This window comes from Anser anser (genome assembly GCF_964211835.1).
Source record: "Anser anser genome assembly, contig: HAP1_SCAFFOLD_660, whole genome shotgun sequence".
NCBI classification, from domain to species: domain Eukaryota; kingdom Metazoa; phylum Chordata; class Aves; order Anseriformes; family Anatidae; genus Anser; species Anser anser.
Genome location: NW_028153981.1, coordinates 1 through 23572, shown reverse-complemented (window position 1 = coordinate 23572; position 23572 = coordinate 1). Strand labels below are relative to the sequence as shown.

General features: G+C 62.4%; 1 protein-coding gene across 1 annotated transcript; it reads left to right on the top strand.

The window, feature by feature from the left end:
• Positions 1-2624: 2624 nt before the first annotated feature.
• Positions 2625-23107, top strand: LOC310891058 (neurexin-2-beta-like; the record flags this gene model as incomplete). The annotated part of the gene is made up of 6 exons (XM_083853352.1): positions 2625-2867; positions 4897-5068; positions 8741-8830; positions 14192-14517; positions 16086-16164; positions 21910-23107. Coding segments are annotated over 6 exons (1776 nt in total), but the record flags the coding sequence as incomplete, so codon positions are not given.
• Positions 23108-23572: the final 465 nt, after the last annotated feature.

Below are 23572 nucleotides of genomic sequence, written 5' to 3'. Positions count from 1 at the left end.
CCATTTGCAGCAGATTTGGGCCATTTGCAGTGGTTTTGGGGCAGTTACAGTGGTTTTGGGGTCTCTGCATAACATTTGGGGCCATTTGCAGTGGTTTTGGGGTCTCCGTATGAGATTTGGGGCCATTTGCGGCAGATTTGGGGCAGTTGCAGTGGTTTTGGGGTCTCTGTGTGAGATTTGGGGCCATTTGCAGTGGTTTTGGGGTCTCCGTATGAGATTTGGGGCCATTTGCGGCAGATTTGGGGCAGTTGCAGTGGGTTTGGGGTCTCCGTATGAGATTTGGGGCCATTTGCGGCAGATTTGGGGCAGTTGCAGTGGGTTTGGGGTCTCCGTATGAGATTTGGGGCCATTTGCGGCAGATTTGGGGCAGTTGCAGTGGGTTTGGGGTCTCCATATGAGATTTGGGGCTATTTGCAGCGATTTTGGGGTCTCCATATGAGATCTGGGGCCATTTGCAGCGGATTTGGGGCTGTTTGCAGTGGATTTGGGGCTCCGCGTTGGATTTGGGGCCATTTGTGCTGCATTTGGGGCAGTTGGAACAGATTTGGGGCAACTCTGCTGGATTTAGGGGCTCTGTGTTAGATTTGGGGCCATTCCCGGGGGGTTTGGGGCCGTTTGCGTCGGGTTTGGGGCCGCCCCTTGCACACGCGTGTGGGTGCAGGGCCGGGAGGGGGGGGGGGGGGGGGTTGGAGCTGTGCGTGCCCCCTCCCAAACGCCCGGTTCCTCCCCCAAAATGCTGGGGTTTTGCCCCAAAATGCCAGGATTCCCCCCACCCCCCAAAATGCCGGGTTTCTCCCCAAAAATCCCAGGATCCCCCCCAAAAAATGCCAGGTTCCCGCTCAAAAATGCCCCAAGAAAAATCCCATAGCCCCCCAAAATCCTGTACCCCCCCCAAAAAAAATAATCCCTTACCCCCCCCCCCAAATCCTGTAGCCCCCAAATGCCAGGTGCCCCCCCCCAAAAAAATCCCATACCCCCCAAATCCTATAACCTCCCCCCAAAAAAATCCCATACCCCGCCCCAAAATGCCTGGTCCCCCCCCCCCCAACCCCATACTCCCCCCCCAAAAAAATCCCATAACCCCCCCAAAAAAACATACCCCCCCAGAAAATCCCAGGTTATCCCCCCAAAATGCCAGGTTACCCCCCAAAAAAATCCCATACCCCCCCCCAAAAAAAACCCATACCCCCCCCAAAAAAATCCCTTACCCCCCCAAAAAAAATCCTATAAGTCACCAAATACCAGACCCCCCCCCAAAAAAAATCCCATACCCGCCCCCCCAAAAAAATCCTATACTTCCCCAAAAAAATCCCTTAACCCCCCCAAAATCCCCTACCCCCCCCCAAAAAAAAAATACCACCCCCCCCCCCCAAAAAATTTATCCCCCCCCCGCAGCGGGCACGACGTACATCTTCGGCAAGAGGGGGGGCGCTGATCACCTACACGTGGCCCCCCAAATACCCCATTACCCTCCCTCCCCATAATAACCCCCCAAAATAAAATCCCATACCCCCCCCCAAAAAAAGAACCCCCCCAAAAATTTCCAGGTGTCCCCCCCCCCCCCAAAAAAATATCCCAGTTCCCCTCCAAAAGGTCCCATACCCCCCAAACCAAACCCCACATCCCCAAATCCCACATCTGCCCCCAAAATCCCCTACCCCCCCCCAAAGAAAACATGCCCCCCCAAAATCCAGATCCCGCCCCCTCCAAAAAAATCCCAGGTTCCACCCCAAAAAAAGGTCCCATACCCCCAAACCCCACATCCCCCAAATCCCACATTCTGCCCCCAAAATCCCCTACCCCCCCAAAAAAAAACATGCCCCCCAAAAATCCCAGGTCCCCCCCCCAAAAAAAAACAGGTTCCCCCCCCCCAAAAAAAATCCCAGGTGTCCCCCCCCCAAAAAAGGTCCCATACCCCCCAAACCCCACATCCCGCAAATCCCACATTCTGCCCCCAAAATCCCCTACCCCCCCCCCAAAAAAATACCCCCCCCCGAAAATCCCAGATCCCCCCCCCAAAAAAAAAAATCCCAGACCCCCCCTCCAAAAAAATCCCAGGTCCCCCCCCAAAAAAGGTCCCATACCCCCCAAACCCCACATCCCCCAAATCCCACATTCTGCCCCCAAAATCCCCTAGCCCACCCCCCAAAAAAAATAACGCCCCCCCCCCCCAAAAAAATTTATCCCCCCCCCGCAGCGGGCACGACGTACATCTTCGGCAAGGGGGGGGCGCTGATCACCTACACGTGGCCCCCAAAAACCCCATTACCCTCTGCCCCCCCAAATAACCCCCCCCAAAATAAAATCCCATACCCCCCCCAAAAAAAGAACCCCCCCCAAAAATTTCCAGGTGTCCCCCCCCCCCCAAAAAAATATCCCAGTTCCCCCCCAAAAGGTCCCATACCCCCCAAACCCCACATCCCCCAAATCCCACATTCTGCCCCCAAAATCCCCTACCCCCCCCAAAAAAAAATACCCCCCCCGAAAATCCCAGATGCCCCCCCCAAAAAAAAATCCCAGACCCCCCCCAAAAAAAAAACAGGTTCCCCCCCCCAAAAAAAGGTCCCATATCCCCCAAACCCCACATCCCCCAAATCCCACATTCTGCCCCCAAAATCCCCTAGCCCCCCCCCAAAAAAAATAACGCCCCCCCCCCCCCCAAAAAAATTTATCCCCCCCCCGCAGCGGGCACGACGTACATCTTCGGCAAGGGGGGGGCGCTGATCACCTACACGTGGCCCCCCAACGAGCGGCCCAGCACCCGCGCCGACCGCCTGGCGCTGGGCTTCAGCACCCAGCAGCGCGACGCCGTCCTGCTGCGCGTGGAGAGCGCCGCGGGGCTGGGCGACTTCCTGCAGCTCCACATCGTAAGGGGGGGGCCGTATGGGGTCGGGGGGGTCATATGGGGTGGGGGGGGTCATATGGGGTGGGGGGAGTTGGGGGTATTGGGGGGAATGGGGGGACTGGGGGAATGAGGGTGCTATGGGACTGGGCGACTTCCTGCAGCTCCACATCGTAAGGGGGGGGCCGTGGGGCCGGGGGGGGGGGCGTATGGGGTCGGGGGGGTCATATGGGGTGGGGCAATTGGGGATATTGGGGGGAATGGGGGAACTGGGGGGAATTGGGGGGATTGGGGGAATGAGGGCGCCGCGGGGCTGGGCGACTTCCTGCAGCTCCACATTGTAAGGGGGGGGCTCTGGGGCCGGGGTGGGGTGTTATGGGGTCGGGGGGGGCCGTATGGGGTCGGGGGGGTCATATAGGGTCGGGGGGGTCATATGGGGTGGGGCAATTGGGGATATTGGGGGGAATTGGGGGGATTGGGGGGAATGGGGGAATGAGGGTGCTGCGGGGCTGGGCGACTTCCTGCAGCTCCACATCGTAAGGGGGGGGCCGTGGGGCCGGGGGGGGGTCGTATAGGGTCGGGGGGGTCGTATGGGGTGGTGGTGGGGTCATATGGGGGGGGGGGGATTGGGGATATTGGGGGGAATTGGGGGGATTGGACACCGGGAAACACTGGGGACGAATGGGAACATTGGGGGATATTGGGGCTGAATGGGGACATTGGGGACGAACTGGGGACGGATCGGGGACAAACTGGGGACGAATTGGGAATGAATGGGGACACTGGGGTGAATGGGGAGACGCTGGGGACAAATGGGGATATTGGGGACATTGGGGACGAATTAGGGACATTGGGGACAAACGGAGACATTGGGGGGCACTGGGGACGAATGGGGCCGATGGGGCTGAAAGGGAAAATTGGGGACGAATGAGGACATTGGGGACGAACTGGGGACAAACTGGGGACATTGGGGATGAACTGGGGACATTGGGGACAAATGGAGACATTGGGGGGCATTGGGGACGAATGGGGCCGATGGGGCTGAAAGGGAAAATTGGGGACGAATGGGGACATTGGGGACGAACTGGGGACAAACTGGGGACATTGGGGATGAACTGGGGACATTGGGGGACAAATGGGGATATTGGGGGGCATTGGGGACGAGCTGGGGACATTGGGGACAAACGGAGACATTGGGGGGCACTGGGGACGAATGGGGCCGATGGGGCTGAAAGGGAAAATTGGGGACGAATTGGGGACATAGGGGACGAACTGGGGACAAACTGGGGACATCGGGGGACAAATGGGGACAATTGGGGACGAACTGGGGACATTGGGGGACAAACGAGGATATTGGGGACAATTGGGGACATTGGGGACGAGCTGGGGACATTGGGGACAAATGGAGACATTGGGGGGCACTGGGGACGAATGGGGCCGATGGGGCTGAAAGGGAAAATTGGGGACGAATTGGGGACATTGGGGGACAAATGGGGACAACTGGGGACATTGGGGATGAACTGGGGACATTGGGGATGAACTGGGGACATTGGGGGACAAATGGGGATATTGGGGGGCATTGGGGACGAGCTGGGGACATTGGGGACAAATGGAGACATTGGGGGGCATTGGGGACGAATGGGGCCGATGGGGCTGAAAGGGAAAATTGGGGACGAATTGGGGACATCGGGAGACAAATGGGGATGAATTGGGGACGAATGGGGACATCGGGGGACAATTGGGGACGAATTGGGGACAAACGGGTGCGATGGGGACATTGGGGGGCACTGGGGACGAATGGGGCCGATGGGGCTGAATGGGGACATGGGGGGACAAATGGGGACAATTGGGGACGAATGGGGACATTGGGGGACATCGGGGGACAAATGGGTGCGATGGGGACATTGGGGGGGGCGTTGGGGACGAATGGGGCCGACGGGTCCGGTCTCGGTGCGGGTATCGGTGCCGCGAGGCGCGGGGGGGTAGGGGGAGGGACATCCGGGGGTGTCCCCCCCCCTCCCCCCCCCCGCCGCCCGGTGACGGCCCCCCCGCAGGCGCAGGGGGCGGTGGGGGTGCTCTTCAACGTGGGCACCGAGGACATCGCGCTGGAGGAGCACGGCGCCGCCGTCAGCGACGGCCGCTTCCACGTCGTGCGCTTCACCCGCAGCGGCGGCAACGCCACGCTCCAGGTGGACGGCGGCCCCGTGCACGAGCGCTACCCCGCAGGTACCGGCCCCTATAGGGCGCGGGGACAGCGCCCGCGGCGCCTATAGGGTGCGGGGAGAGGGAGTGCGGGGCGCCCCGGGGCGCCTGTAGGGTGCCTCGAGTGCGTAGAGCGCGCCAAGAGAGGGTCCGGGGCACCTATAGAGTGCGTAGAGAGGGTCCAGGGCACCTATAGAGTGCCTGGAGGGTCTACAGAGTGCCCTGAGTGCATATAGTGCGCCAAGAGAGCACCCCGGGGTGCCTGTAGGGTGCCTCGAGTGCATAGAGCGCGCCAAGAGAGGGTCCGGGGCACCTATAGAGTGCATAGAGAGGGTCCGGGGCACCTATAGAGTGCATAGAGAGGGTCCAGGGCACCTATAGAGTGCCTGGAGGGCCTATAGAGCGCCCTGCGTGCATATAGTGCGCCAAGAGAGCACCCCGGGGTGCCTGTAGGGTGCCTCGAGTGCGTAGAGCGCGCCAAGAGAGGGTCCGGGGCACCTATAGGGTGCATAGAGAGGGTCTGGGGCAACTATAGAGTGCCTTGAGGGCCTATAGAGCACCCTGAGTGTGTATAGTGTGCCAAGAGAGAGCCTGGAGCAGCTATAGAGTGCACAGAGAGGGTCCGGGGCACCTACAGAGTGCCTGGAGGGCCTATAGAGCACCGAGTGCTTATAGTGTGACAACAGAGCGCCCCAGGGCACCTATAGGGTGCCTTGAGTGCATAGAGCGCGCCAAGAGAGTGCCTGGAGCACGCAGAGAGCACCAGGGGCACCTATAGAGTGCATAGAGAAGGCCTGGCGCACCTGTAGAGTGCATAGAGAGGGTCCAGGGCACATATGGAGTGCCTGGAGGGCATATAGAGCGCCCTGGGTGTGTATAGCACGACAACAGAACATCCAGGGCACCTACAGGGTCTCTGTAGGGACCTCCGTACTCTTCCTGTAGGCCTCTATAGCGCTCTGTACCCTCCTGTAGGCCTCTATAGGCCTCTCTACTCTTCCTATAGGCCTCTGTACACTTCCGGTAGGCCTCTATCGCAGTCTGTACCCTCCTGTAGGCCTCATTACTCTTCCTGTAGGCCTCTATAGGCCTCTGTACTCTTCCTGTAGGCCTCTATAGGCCTGTACTCTTCCTATAGGCCTCTGTACCCTTTCTATAGGCCTCTATAGACCTTCATACTCTTCCTGTAGGCCTCTCTACTCTTCCTATAGGCCTCTGTAGTGCTCTGTACCCTCCTATAGGCCTCTGTAGGACTCTGTACCCTCTTGTAGGTCCCTATAGGCCTCTATACTCTTCTTGTAGGCCTCCGTACCCTTCCTATATGCCTCTATAGGCCTCTGTACTCTTCCTGTAGGCCTCTATAGTGCTCTGTACCCTCTTGTAGGCCTCTATACTCTTCGTATAGGCCTCTGTACTCTTCCTGTAGGCCTCATTACTCTTCCTGTAGGCCTCTATAGCGCTCTGTACCTTCCTGTAGGCCTCTGTACTCTTCCTATGGGCCTCTGTAGCTCTCTGTGCCTCCTTGTAGGCCTCTATAGGCCTCTGTACTCTTCCTGTAGGCCCCTATAGCGCTCCGTACCTTCCTATAGGCCTCTGTACTCTTCCTGTAGGCCTCTATAGTGCTCCATACCCTCCCGTAGGCCTCTGTAGGCCTCTATACTCTTTCTGTAGGCCTCTATAGTGCTCTGTACCCTCCTATAGGCCTCCATACTCTTCCTGTAGGCCTCTATAGCACTCTGTACCCTCCCATAGGCCTCTATAGGCCTCTGTACCCTCCTATAGGCCTCTATAGGCCTCCGTACTCTCCCTGTAGGCCTGTATAGCGCTCCGTACCCTCCCGTAGCCCCCCCGTAGTCCTGCTCTAGGCCCCTGCAGCCTCCCCATAGCCCTCTGGAGCCCCCTCCCCTAATTAAGGCACCGACTGCAGCCCTAATGAGGTCCCCGCGCTAACGAAGGCCCCAGGCGTCCGGGCACCCCCTAACGCCCCCCTAAACGCCGCATAAACGCCCCCAAAATCTGGCCGCCCGGCGGTCAGGCCACGCCACGGGGACGCCCGCGGGGACGCCGGCGGTGGCACCGCACCCACGTCGTGGTGGCACCAGGGACGGTGACGCCGTCATATCTGGGTGACGCCGGTGGTGGCAAGGTGGCCGTGGCAGTGACGGTGCTGTGGTCGCGGTGACGCTGGTGGTGTTGTCGTGGGCAGGTCGTGGTGACACCGACGGTGATCTCACGGTCATGCCTTGGTGACACCAATGGTGACGTTAACGGTACTGTCATGGTGACACCAATGGCATTGTCGTGGTCATGTCATGGTGACACAAATGGTGACACCAACGGTGACATCAACGGCGTTGTCATGGTCATGTCGTGGTGACCCCAGCGGTGATCTTGTGGCCGTGTCTTGGTGACCCCGATGGTATTGTCGTCGCCAGGTCCTGGTGACACCAGGGGTGGTTCCAGCGGCATTGTCGCGGTCACGTCATGGTGCCACCAGTGGTGCCACCATGTCCTTGTCACACTGACTCCACTGGTGCCACCACGGCCGTGCCATGTTGATGCCAATTGTGTCACCGTGGCCTTGCCATGCTGACGTCAATGGTGCCACCATGGCCATGTCGTGTTGATGCCAACGGTGACACCAGGGCCATGCCATGTTGGTGCCGATTGTGTCACCACTGGTGCCACCACGGCCATGTCATGTTGACGCCGACTGTGTCACCGCAGCCGTGACATATTGATGCCAGCGGTGCCACCGCGGCCATGTCATGTTGACACCAATTGTGTCACCGTGGCCGTGCGATATTGACACCAACGGTGCCACCGCGGCCATGTCATGTTGACGCCGATTGTGTCACCGCTGGTGCCACCACGGTCATGTCATTTTGACGCCAATTGTGTCACCGCAGCCGTGCCATATTGATGCCAGCGGTGCCACCGCGGCCATGTCATGTTGACACCAATTGTGTCACCGTGGCCGTGCGATATTGACACCAACGGTGCCACCACGGCCATGTCATGGTGACGCCGATTGTGTCACCACTGGTGCCACCACAGCCATGCTAAGTTGACGCCGATTGTGTCACCGTGGTCGTGCCATATTGATGCCAGCGGTGCCACCATGGCCATGTCATGGTGACGCCGATTGTGTCACCGCGGTCGTGCCATATCGACGCCAACGGTGCCACCGCGGCCATGTCATGGTGACGCCATTGGTGCCACCACGACTGTGCCATGCTGACACCAACAGCGCTACCATGGCCATGTCATGATGACGCCGATTGTGTCACCACTGGTGCCACCACGGCCATGCCATGGTGACGCCGATTGTGTCACTGCGGCCGTGCCATAGCGACGCCAACAGTGCCACCAAGGCCATGTCATGTTGACGCCGATTGTGTCACCGCTGGTGCCACCACGGCCATGTCATGGTGACGCCGATTGTGTCACCGCGGCCGTGCCATATCGACGCCAACGGTGCCATCGCGGCCACGTCACGTTGACACCATTGGCGCCGCCCCGGCTGTGCCACGCTGACGCCAACGGCGCCACCGCGGCCGCATCGTGCCGCCGCCGACAGCACCCCCGCCGCCGCCCGCCCCCGCGGCCGTTCCCCGGTCCCCGTCCCCCGTCCCCCGTCGGCGGTGCCCCGGGCGCCCCCGTAGCCGCCCCCTAACCCTCTTCTCCCTCTTCAAGGCAGCGCGGATAGCGAGCGGCTGGCGATTGCCAGGCAGCGAATCCCCTACCGGCTCGGTCGGGTAGTCGATGAGTGGCTGCTCGACAAAGGTAACTCGTTAGCGCCGCCCTAACGAGCCCGCGGGGCAGCGCCCGGGGGGGGAGGGTCACGTGACCCAGGAGGTCAGGGCCTGGGTGTGGCGTGAGTCGGGGGGGGTGGGGGTCACGTGGATGCAGGGGTCGTGTGACCCTGGTACCCGTGACCCCGGGGTCACGTGACCCTGGTGCCTGTGGACCCCCCCCCCCCCCAGTGTCATGTGACCCTGGTAACCTTGGTATTGGGTGTCATGTGACCCTGGTGTCACGTGACCCATGTGCCTGTGACCCTGGTGTCACATGACCATGGCATATTTGGCACGAGGTGCCACGTGGCCTCGGTGTCACATGGCCTCGGTGTCACATGACCCAAGCGCCAATGACACCCAGTGTCACGTGACCCCCAGTGTCCTTGGCACCCTCTGTCACGTGGCATCACGTGACCCTGGCACCCTGTCACATGACCCCAGTGCCTGGGACCCTCACCCCCTGGGGGGGTCACGTGACCCAGGTGTCCATGACCCAGGTGTCACATGACCTGGATGCCACGTGACCCTGGTGCCACGTGACCCTGGTGCCACGTGACCCCGGTGTCATGTGACCCCCCTGTGCCACGTGACCCAGAGTCCAAGGCCCCCCGGTGCCTCGTGACCTCCTTGCCATGTGACCCTGGTGCCACGTGACCCTCTTATCACGTGACCCCACTGTCACGTGACCGGGCGCCCTCCCGGGCTCTGCACCCCGCTGCCCGCAGCCCTGCCCCCGCAGCCGCCCCCGTTAAAGGGACCCGAACAGCCCCCAAACGGCCCAAAATGGCCCAAAACGGCCCCAAAATGGCCCCGACCGGCCCCGTAGTGGCCCTAAACGCTCCTAAACCCGCTAAACCGCGCATAACGCCCCGCTAACCGCCCCCAGCCCCGCGGGGCCGGCCGCACCGGCGTGCACAAGTGTGCAAGAGGCACTGTGAGCGTGCAAGAGGCACTGTGAGCGTGCAGGAGGCACTGTGAGCGTGCAAGTGGGCCTGGTGAGTGTGCAAGTGGGCCTGGTGAGTGTGTGAGTGGGCCTGGTGAGTGTGCAAGTGGGCACAGTGAGTGCGTAAGTGGCACTGTGAGCGTGCAAGTGGCACCGTGAGTGTGCAAGTGGCATGGGAGTGTGTGAACAGCATGGTGAGCGTGTGAGCAGCACCGTGAGAGTGCAAGTGGGCATGGTGAGTGTGCAAGAGGCGCAGTGAGCGTGTGAACGGCACGGTGAGCGTGCAAGAGGCGCAGTGAGCGTGCAAGCAAGGGTGTGAGAGCACGAGGGCTGTGAGTGTGGGAGAGGCAGGAGAGAGGGTGCACAAGGATGTTGCACAAGTGCTGTGTGCGCACGAGTCGGGTGTGTGCACAAGGCCTGGAGGAGCACCATTGGTGCAAGAGCTGAGAGTGCACAAGTGCCCCGCGTGAGAGCCGAGCGTGCGCGAGTGCTGCGCGTGCCCGAGCGTGTGCGCGTGTGCACGAGTGCGTGTGCAAGGCCACCCGCGTGCACGATGGCGGTGCACAAGTGGGTCCCGTGCACGAGCGTCTGTGTGTGTGTGTGCGCACGAGTGTGTGTGTGCACGAGTGCGTGTGCCAGAGCCGAGCGTGCACAAGCGGCCCCCCCCCCCCTCCCCCCCCGTGTCGCGAGCGTGCCCGTGGTGCCCCCCCCTCCCCCCCCCAGTGCTGTCGGTGTCCCTTTAACGGCCACCGCGGGGGGGGCACGGGGGGGGGAGGGGAAAGGGGGGGGGGGAGGGGCGAGGGGTGGGGGAGGGGCACGGGGTGGGGGTGGGGGGAGGGGCAGGGAGGGGGGGCCACCCCCACACCCCACTGGTCCCAGTACTGGTCCCAGTTCCGGTGCTAGTCCCAGTTCCAGTTCCGGTGCTGGTCCCAGTGCTGGTACTGGTCCCAGTGCCCGTTCCAGTGCCGTTACTGGTGGCAGGGTCAGGTTCTGGTACTGGTACCAGTGACAGGGTTGGGTTCCAGTACTGGTACTGGTCCCAGTGCCCGTTCCAGTGCCGTTACTGGTGGCAGGGTCAGGTTCTGGTACTGGTACCAGTGACAGGGTTGGGTTCCAGTACTGGTACTGGTCCCAGTGCCCGTTCCAGTGCCGTTACTGGTGGCAGGGTCAGGTTCTGGTACTGGTACCAGTGACAGGGTTGGGTTCCAGTACTGGTACTGGTCCCAGTGCCCATTCCAGTGCCATTACTGGTCCCAGGGTTGGGGTCCAGTGCTGGTACCAGTAGTAGGGTTGGGCTCTAGTACTGGTACCAGTACCAGTAGTGGAGTTGGGTTCTGGTCCCAGTCCCAGCAATGGGGTCAGGCTCCAGTACCGGTACCAGTAATGGGGTCAGACTGGTACCAGTACCCGTACTGGAGTTGGGTTCTGGTCCCAGTGCCAGCGACAGGGTCAGGCTCCAGTACCGGTACCAGCAATGGGGTCGGGTTCCAGTACCAGTACCAGTAACGGGGTTGGGCTCTGATCCCAGTACCAGCAATGGGGTCGGGCTCTGGTCCCAGTCATGGCTATGGGGTCAGGCTCCAGTACTGGTCCCAGTGACAGGGTCAGGCTCCGGTACTGGTCCCAGTGACGGGCTCAGGTTCCGGTACCAGTCCCAGCAATGGGGTCAGGCTCCAGTACTGGTCCCAGTGACAGGGTCAGGCTCCGGTACTGGTCCCAGTGACGGGCTCAGGTTCCGGTACCAGTCCCAGCAATGGGGTCAGGCTCCAGTACTGGTCCCAGTGACAGGGTCAGGCTCCGGTACTGGTCCCAGTGACGGGCTCAGGTTCCGGTACCAGTCCCAGCAATGGGGTCAGGCTCCAGTACTGGTCCCAGTGACAGGGTCAGGCTCCGGTACTGGTCCCAGTGACGGGCTCAGGTTCCGGTACCAGTCCCAGCAATGGGGTCAGGCTCCAGTACTGGTCCCAGTGACAGGGTCAGGCTCCGGTACTGGTCCCAGTGACGGGCTCAGGTTCCGGTACCAGTCCCAGCAATGGGGTCAGGCTCCAGTACTGGTACCAGCAGTAGGGTCGGGTTCCAGTACCAGTACCAGTACCGTCAGTGGGGTCAGGCTCTGGTCCCAGTCCTGGTTATGGGGCTGGGTTCCAGTACCAGTACCAGTAACGGGCTCAGGCCCCAACCCCGATCCCAGTGGCTCCCCCAATCCCCACCAGTCCCAGCAATGGGGTCGGGCTCTGGTCCTAGTCCCAGCAATGGGGTCAGACTCCAGTACCAGAACCAGTACCAGTCCCAGTCCCAGCAATGGGCTCAGGCCCCAACCCCGATCCCAGTGGCTCCCCCAATCCCCACCAGTCCCAGCAATGGGGTCAGACTCCAGTACCAGTACCAGAATCAGTACCAATACCAGTCCCAGTCCCAGCAATGGGGTCAGGCTCCAGTACCAGTACCAGAATCAGTACCAATACCAGTCCCAGTCCCAGCAATGGGGTCAGACTCCAGTACCAGAACCAGTACCAGTACCAGTCCCAGCAATGGGGTCAGGCTCCAGTACCAGTACCAGTACCAGTCCCAGTCCCAGTCCCAGCAATGGGGCCGGGCTCCAGTACCAGTCCCAGCAATGGGCTCAGGCCCCAACCCCGATCCCAGTGGCTCCCCCAATCCCCACCAGTTCCAGCAATGGGGTCAGGCTCCAGTCCCAGTACCAGAACCAGTACCAATACCAGTCCCAGTCCCAGCAATGGGGCCGGGCTCCAGTCCCAGTCCCAGCAATGGGGTCGGGCTCCAGTCCCAGTCCCAGCAATGGAGTCAGGCCCCAACCCCGATCCCAGTGGCCCCCCCAATCCCCACCAGTCCCAGCAATGGGGTCAGGCTCCAGTACCAGAACCAGTACCAGTCCCAGTCCCAGCAATGGGGTCAGGCTCCAGTGCCAGTACTAGAACCAGTACCAATACCAGTCCCAGTCCCAGTAATGGGGTCAGGCTCCAGAACCAGTACCAGTACCAGTACCAGTCCCACCAACAGGCTCAGGCCCCAACCCCGATCCCAGTGGCCCCCCCAGTCCCCACCAGTCCCAGCAATGGGGTCGGGCTCCAGAACCGCTACCAGTCCTGGGCCCGGGCCCCAACCCCGATCCCAGTGGCTCCCCCTTCCCCATCAATACCAGTCCCAGCAATGGGGTCAGGCTCCAGTACCAGAACCAGTACCAATACCAGTCCCAGTCCCAGAACCAGTACCAGTCCCAGTCCCAGCAATGGGCTCAGGCTCCAGAACCGCTACCAGTCCTGGGCCCGGGCCCCAACCCCGATCCCAGTGGCTCCCCCAATCCCCACCAGTCCCAGCAATGGGGTCGGGCTCCAGTCCCAGTCCCAGCAATGGGGTCGGGCTCCAGTCCCAGTACCAGAACCAGTACCAGAACCAGTCCCAGTCCCAGCAATGGGGCCGGGCTCCAGTCCCAGTCCCAGCAATGGGGTCAGGTTCCGGTACCAGTCCCAGCAATGGGCTCAGGCCCCAACCCCGATCCCAGTGGCCCCCCCAATCCCCACCAGTCCCAGCAATGGGGTCAGGCTCCAGTACCAGTACCAGAACCAGTACCAGTCCCAGTCCCAGTCCCAGCAATGGGGCCGGGCTCCAGTACCAGTCCCAGCAATGGGCTCAGGCCCCAACCCCGATCCCAGTGGCCCCCCCAATCCCCACCAGTCCCAGCAATGGGGTCAGGCTCCAGTACCAGTACCAGAACCAGTACCAATACCAGTCCCAGTCCCAGCAATGGGGCCGGGCTCCAGTCCCAGTCCCAGCAACGGGGTCAGGTTCTGGTACCAGTACCAGCAATGGAGTCAGGCCCCAACCCCGATCCCAGTGGCCCCCCCAATCCCCACCAGTCCCAGCAATGGGGTCAGGCTCCAGTACCAGTACCAGAACCAGTACCAGTCCCAGTCCCAGCAATGGGGTCAGGCTCCAGTCCCAGTACCAGAACCAGTACCAATACCAGTCCCAGTCCCAGCAATGGGGTCAGGCTCCAGTGCCAGTACTAGAACCAGTACCAATACCAGTCCCAGTCCCAGCAATGGGGTCAGGCTCCAGAACCAGTACCAGTACCAGTACCAGTCCCACCAACAGGCTCAGGCCCCAACCCCGATCCCAGTGGCTCCCCCAGTCCCCACCAGTCCCAGCAATGGGGTCAGGCTCCAGAACCAGAACCAGTACCAGTACCAGTCCCACCAACAGGCTCAGGCCCCAACCCCGATCCCAGTGGCCCCCCCAGTCCCCACCAGTCCCAGCAATGGGCTCAGGCTCCAGAACCGCTACCAGTCCTGGGCCCGGGCCCCACCCCCGATCCCAGTACCCCCCCCGACCCCCCCAGTTTCCCGTCCCCGGACCCCGTTGCGAGGCGCGCTCTCCCCGCAGGCCGGCAGCTGACCATCTTCAACAGCCAGGCGGCCGTGCGGGTGGGGGGCCGCGACCGCGGGCGCCCCTTCCAGGGGCAGCTCTCGGGGCTCTACTACAACGGGCTCAAGGTGCTGGCGCTGGCGGCCGAGGGGCACCCCAGGGTGCGCCTGGAGGGCGACCTGAGGCTGGTGGGGGAGCCCCCCCCCCCGGCGCCGCCCCCGCCCGGCGCCGCCACCGCCGCCCCCCCGGACATGGCCACCACCATCATGGAGACCACCACCACCATGGCCACCACCACCACCCGGCGCGGGCGCTCGCCCACCCTGAGGGACACCGTGGCGCAGGTAAAATGGGGGGGGGGGGGAAAGGGGGGGGAATGGGGGGGGAGGTGGGTTCCTGGGGGGGGGGGGCAGGGGGTGTGGGGGGGCACCCAGGAGCCTTGGGGAGGGGGTAGAGGGGGTAACAAGGTGCCTTCGGGGGGGGGCAGGGGGCACCCAGGAGCCTTAGGGGGGGCACCCAGGAACCGGGGGGGGCACCCAGGAATCGGGGGGGGGGGGCTGGGTCTCATGGGGGGGAGGTAGGGTGTGGGGGGGCACCCAGGAACCTTGGGGAGGGGGTAGAGGGGGGCAACGAGGTCCCTTCAGGGGGTGCAGGGGGCACCCAGGAGCCTTGGGGGGGGGAAGGGGCTGGGGGGGGCACCCAGGAACCTTCGGGGGGGGGCAGGGGGCACCCAGGAACCTTGCAGGGGGGTAGAGGGGGCAACAAGGTCCCTTCGAGGGGGGCAGGGGGCACCCAGGAACCTTGGGGGAGGGGGGAGGGGGGCATCAAGGTCCCTTCGGGGGGGGCAGGGGGCACCCAGGAGCCTTGGGGGGGCACCCAGGAGCCTTGGGGGGGGGAGGAAGGGGCTGGGGGGGGGGGGCACCCAGGAACTTTGGGGGGGGCACCCAGGAACCAGGGTGGGGCAGGGGGCACCCAGGAACCTTGCGGGGGGGTAGAGGGGGCAACAAGGTTCCTTGGGGGGGGCAGGGGGCACCCAGGAACCTTGGGGGGGGGGAGGCAGGGGGCACCCAGGAACCTTGGGGGGGCACCCAGGAATCGGGGGGGGCACCCAGGAGTCGGGGGGGGGGGGGGCTGGGTCTCATGGGGGGGAGGTAGGGGGTGTGGGGGGGCACCCAGAAACCTGGGGGGCGGGGGCATAGAGGGGGCATCAAGGTCCCTTTTGGGGGGGGCAGGGGGCACCCAGGAGCCTTGAGGGGGGCACCCAGGAACCTTGGGGGGGGCAGGGGGTCCCTATAAGCGGGGGAATTGGCTGGGGGACACCCGGGTCCCTTTTTGGGGGGGGCGGGGGCACAACCCAAACCGGTGTCCCCTTATGGGGGGGGCACCCATGGCCTTTAGAGGGGGGCTCTGTTATTGGGGGGGGGCTCTATTATTATTGAGGGGCTCTATTATTATTTGGGGGGGGGCTCTATTGTTATTGGGGAGCCTCTATTATTATTTGGGGGGGCTCTATTATTTTTGGGGGGGCTCCATTATTATTGAGGGGCTCTATTATTATTGGGGGGCCTCTATTATTATATGGGGGGGCTCCATTATTATTGAGGGGCTCCATTATTATTGGGGGGTCTCTATTATTATTTGGGGAGGGCTCTATTATTATTGGGGGCGCTCTATTATTTGGGGGGGGCCTCTATTATTATTGGGGGGGCTATATTATTATTTGGGAGGGCCTCTATTATAATTGGGGGGGCTCCATTATTTTGGGGGAGCTCCCTTATTATTGGAGAGCTTTATTATTACTGGGGGGGGGGGCTATTATTATTGGGGGGGCTCTATTATTACCGGGGGTGCTCTATTATTATGGGGGGGCTCTATTATTATTGGGGGGGTCCCTAACTGTGCCCCCCCCCAGAACACGGACGACCTCCTGGTGGCCTCAGCCGAGTGCCCGAGCGATGACGAGGACCTGGAGGAGTGCGAGCCCGGCACAGGTGGGTGCTCCTCCGCGGGGGGCCCCCCCCCGGCACGCGCGCGTGCAACGCACGCCCGCCCCCGGGGCACGCCCCCCCCCCCCCAACCCCCCCCCCACACCCATGCCTCGAGTGCCCCCCCCCCCACCCAGAGCCCATCCGAGCCCCCAACTCCACACGCAGCCCCCCCTCTCCACACACGCGCCCCCCCCCTTGCACACGCGCCCCCCTCCTTGCACACTCACCCAGCCCCGCCCCCACGCCCCCCCCTCGCACGCTGTGGCCCCGCCCCTGACGGACGGACGGACAGACGGACGGACAGGGAGGGGACGGTGGCGCCGGGTGGGTCCTCCCTCTCCCCCCCCTCCCCATCACCGCCACGAGGACGTTGGGGGGGGGGCACCGGGGACAGCGGGGGGGGTCCCCAAGGGCTCGGGACCTATCAGGGCCATCGGGGTGTCCCCAAACCCTGGGTCCCTGCTGGCCCCAAGGACATGGGGGTGGCCCTAAAGACTTGGGAGCCATCGAGGACGTCGGGGTGGCCCCATAGGCTTGGGTCCTACTGGGGACATCGGGGTGTCCCTAAAGGCTCGATGACCCATTGAGGACATTGGGGTGTCCCCAAAGGTTTGGGTCCTACTGGGGACACTGGTGTGTCCCCAAAGACTCGATGACCCATCGAGGACATCGGGGTGTCCCCAAAGGTTTGGGTCCTACTGGGGACATTGGGGTGTCCCCAAAGGCTTGGGACCCATCGAGGACATTGGGGTGTCCCCAAAGGGCTGGGTCCTACTGGGGACCTTGGGGTGTCCCCAAAGGCTTGGGACCCATCGAGGACATCGGAGTGTCCCCAAAGGCTTGGGACCCATCGAGGACATTGGGGTGTCCCCAAAGGGCTGGGTCCTACTGGGGACCTTGGGGTGTCCCCAAAGGCTTGGGACCCATCGAGGACATCGGAGTGTCCCCAAAGCCATGGGTCCCATGAGGGACATCGGGGTGTCCCCAAAGACTCGATGACCCATCGAGGACATCGGGGTGTCCCCAAAGGTTTGGGTCCTACTGGGGACACTGGTGTGTCCCCAAAGACTCGATGACCCATCGAGGACATCGGGGTGTCCCCAAAGGTTTGGGTCCTACTGGGGACATTGGGGTGTCCCCAAAGGCTTGGGACCCATCGAGGACATCGGGGTGTCCCCAAAGGGCTGGGTCCTACTGGGGACATTGGGGTGTCCCCAAAGACTCGATGACCCATTGAGGACATTGGGGTGTCCCCAAAGGTTTGGGTCCTACTGGGGACATTGGGGTGTCCCCAAAGAGTCGATGACCCATTGAGGACATTGGGGTGTCCCCAAACCCTGGGTCCCTGCTGGCACCAAGGACATCGGGGTGTCCCCAGGCACTTGGGACACACCAGGGACACCGAGGTGTCCCCAAAGACTTGGGATCCACTGGGGACATTGGGGTGTCCCCAAAGACTTGGGACCCATCTAGGACATCGGGGTGGCCCCAAAGTCTTGGGTCCTACAGGGGACATCGGGGTGGCCCCAAACCCTGGGTCCCTGCTGGCACCGGGGACATTGGGGTGTCCCCAAAGGTCTGGGTCCTACTGGGGACATTGGGGTGTCCCTAAAGACTCGATGACCCATTGAGGACATTGGGGTGTCCCCAAGGGCTTGGGTCCTACTGGGGACATTGGGGTGTCCCCAAAGACTTGATGACCCACTGAGGACATTGGGGTGTCCCCAAGGGCTTGGGTCCTACTGGGGACATTGGGGTGTCCCTAAAGGCTCGATGACCCATTGAGGACATTGGGGTGTCCCCAAAGGTTTGGGTCCTACTGGGGACATCAAGGTGTCCCCAAAGACTCGATGACCCATTGAGGACATCGGGGTGTCCCCAAAGGTTTGGGTCCTACTGGGGACATTGGGGTGTCCCCAAAGACTCGATGACCCACTGAGGACATTGGGGTGGCCCCAAAGTCTTGGGTCCTACAGGGGACATCGGGGTGGCCCCAAAGGGCTGGGTCCTACTGGGGACATTGGGGTGTCCCCAAAGACTCGATGACCCATTGAGGACATCGGGGTGTCCCCTGACACTTGAGTCCCACCGAGGACACTGAGGTGTCCCCAAAGACTCGGGTCCCATGGGGGACATTGAGATGTCCCCAGGGACTTGGGTCCTAGTGGGGACACCGAGGTGTCCCCAAAGTTTTGGGTCCTAGTGGGGACACCGAGGTGTCCCCAAAGCCTTGGGATCCATCAGGGACATTGGGATGTCCCCAAAGGTTTGGGTCCTGACGGGGACATCGGGGTGTCCCCAGGCCCCCCCCGGTCCCGTTCCCCCCAAGTCAGTGGCAAGCCGGGAAGGAGAAAGGGGGAGGACGGACGGACAGCGGACAGACGGACGGACGGACGGAGAAAGGGGTGGGGAACGGATGGAGATCCAGGGACAGACGGACGGACGGACGGCGGATGGACAGACAGACGGACGGACGGGGTGGGGAATGGCTGGAGATCGAAGGATGGACGGACGGACGGACGGACGGATGGACGGGGGGGTGGGGAACGGATGGAGATCCAGGGATGGACGGACGGACGAAGGACGGACAGACGGATGGACAGACGGACGGAGGGGGGTGGGGAACGGCTGGAGATCCAGGGATGGACGGACGGACGGACAGCGGACAGACAGACAGACAGACGGACGGGGGGGGGTGGGGAACGGATGGAGATCCAGGGACGGATGGACGGACAGAGGGGGAGGAATGGATGGAGAGCCATGGATACACGGACGGACGGACGGACAGACGGACATGTGGGCTCGCAGATGGAGAGGTGGAAGGATGGGTACGTGGCTGGATGGACAGACGGGCGTGCGGATGGACAGACGGACAGGAGGATGAGTGGGCGAACGGCCGGCCGGGTGGATGGACAGATGGACGCGGAGCTGTGCGGCTGGGTGGGCGCGTGGCCGGCCGGACAGGTGGATCCGTGCGTGGCTGGATGCGTGGACGGACAGACGGACAGACAGATGGTCGGCCAGGATGCGTGGACGGACGGACGGACGGATGGTCGTACGGATGGATGGCGGGACGGACAGATGGATGGACAGACGGACGGGCCGGAGGGATGCAGCGCTGCCTGGCGGGTGGCATAGATGGACAGATGGAAGGACGGACGGACAGACAGACAGCTGGCTGACTGGATGGCCGGAAGGACGGACAGACGGACGGCTGGTCAGATGTCTGGAAGGATGGACAGACGGATGGATGGACGTCTGACTGATTGGACGGCTGGAAGGACGGACAGACGGGTGGCTGGAAGGACGGACTGACGGACAGATGGCCGGTTGGATGGCTGGAAGGATGGATGGATGGACAGACAGACGGATAGTTGGATGGATGGATGGATGGAAGGATGGACGGACAGACGGACGGCTGGCTAGAAGGACAGACGGACAGAAGGATGGACGGTTGGATGGAAGGATGGCTGGAAGGACGGACGGACCGATGGACGGGTGGATGGTTGAATGGTTGGATGGCTGGAAGGACAGATGGATGGATGGATGGATGGATGGATGGATGGATGGAAGGACAGACGGATGGACGGATGGATGGATGGATGGATGAATGGAAGGACAGACGGACGGATGGCTGGTCGGATGGCTGGCTGGAAGGACAGACGGACGGCTGGCTGGATGGCTGGAAGGACAGACGGACGGCTGGTTGGATGGCTGGAAGGACAGACGGACGGCTGGCTGGTCGGATGGCTGGAAGGACAGACAGACCGATGGATGGGTGGTTGGATGGTTGGATGGCTGGAAGGACAGACGGACGGCTGGCTAGAAGGACAGAGGGACAGAAGGATGGACGGTTGGATGGAAGAATGGCTGGAAGGACAGACGGACGGCTGGCTGGTCAGATGGCTGGCTGGAAGGACAGACGGATGGATGGATGGATGGATGGATGGATGGATGGAAGGACAGACAGACCGATGGATGGGTGGTTGGATGGTCAGATGGCTGGAAGGACAAACGGACGGCTGGCTGGTCGGATGGCTGGCTGGAAGGACAGACGGACGGCTGGTTGGATGTCTGGAAGGACAGACGGATGGATGGATGGATGGATGGATGGATGGATGGATGGATGGATGGACGGACAGACAGACCGATGGATGGGTGGTTGGATGGTTGGATGGCTGGAAGGACAAACGGACGGCTGGCTGGATGGCTGGAAGGACAGACGGATGGTTGGATGGATGGATGGAAGGACAGATGGCTGGCTGGCTGGCTGGCTGGAAGGACGGACAGACCGATGGATGGGTGGTTGGATGGTTGGATGCCTGGAAGGACAGACGGATGGATGGCTGGAAGGACAGACGGACGGCTGGCTGGATGGCTGGAAGGACAAATGGATGGTTGGATGGTTGGATGGCTGGAAGGACAAATGGATGGTTGGATGGTTGGATGGCTGGAAGGACAGACGGACGGCTGGTTGGATGGCTGGAAGGACAGATGGCTGGCTGGATGGCTGGAAGGACAGACGGACGGATGGATGGATGGCTGGAAGGACAGACGGACGGCTGGCCGGACGGACGAGTGCCGGCCCGCTGGCCGGGGGCACGCAGAGGCCGGCCGGCGGCGGCGGCGGCAGCGGGGCCGCGCTCGGCACCTTCTCACCGAGTCTCTCTCTCTTCTTTTTTGTTTTCTTTCTTTTTTCTCTTTTTTTTTTGTGTGCTTTTCCTTCCTTCCTGCAATTTCTTTTTCTCCACGCTAAAATCACCCGGCCCCATCCCTCGATGTAAGTTGACGGCAGCGCCGCGGTTTGCTCTTAACACAAAAAAAAAAACAAAAAACTAGAGATGGGAGCAATAATGAGAGAGGAAAAAAGGAGGAAAAAAAAAAAAAGGAGAAAAATGAAAAAAGGCGAAAAAAGGAAAAAAAAATGAAGGCAGTAAGGGAAAAAAAAAGGCAAAAAAAAGGGCAAAAATAGGCAATAGGGTTGAAAAAAAAGGCAACAAGGGCAAAAAAGGCACAAAAAAGGCAAGGGAAAGGCAATAAGGGCAAAAAAGGCCCCCAAAAAGGCAAAGAAAAGGGAATAAGGGCGAAAAGGGCCGAAAAAAAGGCAAAAAAAATAAAAAAAAAGGCGGTAAGGGCAAAAAACGCCCCAAAAAAAGGCAGAGGAAGGGCAATAAGGCAAAGAAAAAAGACAATAAGGCAAAAAAGGTGAAATAAGAGGGCGAAAAAAGGGAATAAGGTGAAAAAAAGGTGAAATAAAAGGGCAAAAACGGCAATAATGTGAAATAAAAGGCCAAAACAAGGGTGATAAGGTGGAAAAAGGCAGAATAAAATGCCCATAAAAGGCAATAAGGCGAACTAAAAGGCCCCAAAAAAAGGCAATAAGGCCCCAAAAAAAGGCAATAAGCCCCCCCCCAAAAAAATGGCAATAAAGCCCCAAAAAAAGGCAACAAGGCCAAAAAAAATAATAAAAAGGCCAAAATGGGCCCAAAAAAAAAGGCCAAAAAGGGCCAAAAAAAAAAGGCCAAGAAGGGCCAAAAAAAAACCAAAAAGGCCGAAAAAAAAAAATGTAAAAACACCGTAAAAAAAAAAATGTCTAAAAGGAGGCCAAAGGAGCCGGAACGGTGCCGCGGGGGGGGCTCGGGGGGCGCGGGGGGCGCGCGGTGGGCTCTGACGCGGGGCCCCCCCCGTGTGTGTCCCCCCCCCTTCCCCCTGTCCCCCCCCCTTCCCCGTGTCTCTGTGTCTCCGCAGGCGGCGAGCTGGTGCTGCCGGCGTCCCCGGCGGGCGCCGTGGCGTCCCCCCCGTCCCCTCCGCCGCCGCCCCCCCGGCGCTCCGCGGGCCCCCCCGGGTCATCCTCTTCATCCTCCTCCTCCTCATCCTCAGCCGGGGGGGGCGGCGGCGGCTGCGGCCCCGACTGCGAGGAGCCGTCGGGCTTCGCCTCGGGCGAGGCGGCCGACGCCAACGCGCCGCCGGCCGACGACGAAGACTTTGGTGGCCACCGGGGCGCCAAGGCCACCGCCGGGGCCACCGCCGGCGTCACCGCCGGGGTCACCGTCACCGCGGCCGGGCCTTTACCGGGCCTGGTCCCGGCGGGCGAGCGGCACCCGCGGGAAGGCGGCGTCGGCGGCGTCGGCGTTGGCGGCGTTGGCGTTGGCGGCGTTGGCGGTGGCGGCGTCGGCGTGGTGGCGGTGGCGGGGAGGGCGCGGGTGACGGTGGCCCCCGTCACCCGCGGCCCCGGTGTCCCCACAGCGGCCGCGCCGGGGGCCGTGGAGGTGGTGGTGCGCGAGGCCGGCGGCACCACGGGCATGGTGGTGGGCATCGTGGCGGCCGCGGCGCTCTGCATCCTCATCCTCCTCTACGCCATGTACAAGTACCGCAACCGGGACGAAGGCTCCTACCAGGTGGACCAGAGCCGCCGTTACATCGGGGCCGCCCCCCCCCACGGAGGAGGAGGAGGAGGCCCCCCCGGAGATCCCCTGGGACCCCCCAACGCCGCCGCCGCCGCCGTCGCCCCGCCGAGCGGGGGGGGCGCCAAGGAGAAGGCGGCCGCCGGGCCCCCCCCGGCCAAGGCGCCCGGCAAGGGGCGGCGCAACAAGGACAAGGAGTACTACGTGTGACGGGACGCGGGGGCGTGACCCCCCCTCCACCCCCCCCGGGTGGCATTGACCCCCCCCGGGTGACATTGACCCCCCCCCGGGTGGCATTGACCCCCCCTGGGTGGCACCCATGTCATTGTCACCCCCCCAGGGTGGCATCGTGACCCCCCCCGGGTGACATCGAACCCCCCTTGGGTGACATTGACCCCCCCTGGGTGACATCGAACCCCCCCGGGTGGCATTGACCCCCTCTGGGTGACATTGACCCTCCCCCGGGTGACATCGAACCCCCCCGGGTGGCATTGACCCCCCCTGGGTGGCACCCATGTCATTGTCACCCCCCCAGGGTGGCATCGTGACCCCCCCCGGGTGACATTGACCCCCCCCGGGTGACATTGATCCTCTCCGGGTGGCATTGACCCCCCCCCCCGGGTGGCATTGACCCCCCCCCGGGTGACATTGACCCCCCCCCAGGGTGGCATCGACCCCCCCAGGGTGACACCCGCGTCACTGTCACCCCCCCCCCCTTGGGTGCCATCACCCCCCCCCCCCCTTGGGTGTCACCCCCCCCTTTGGGTGTCCTCGCCGCCCCCCCGGGGGTTGTCACCCCCCCCGGGTGTCATCATCGCCCCCCCCCCCCCCTTTTGGGTGTCACCCCCCCCCCTCTGGGTGCCACCCCCCCAAAAGGTGACACCCGCCTTGTCACCCCCCCCCTCGGGATTGTCACCCCCCCGATGCCCCCTCCCCAATTCCCCCCCCCCCCCCAAGCTGTGGGGACAGGGGCGCAGCGGGGGGGGTCCCTGCAAAGCCTGGGTTCG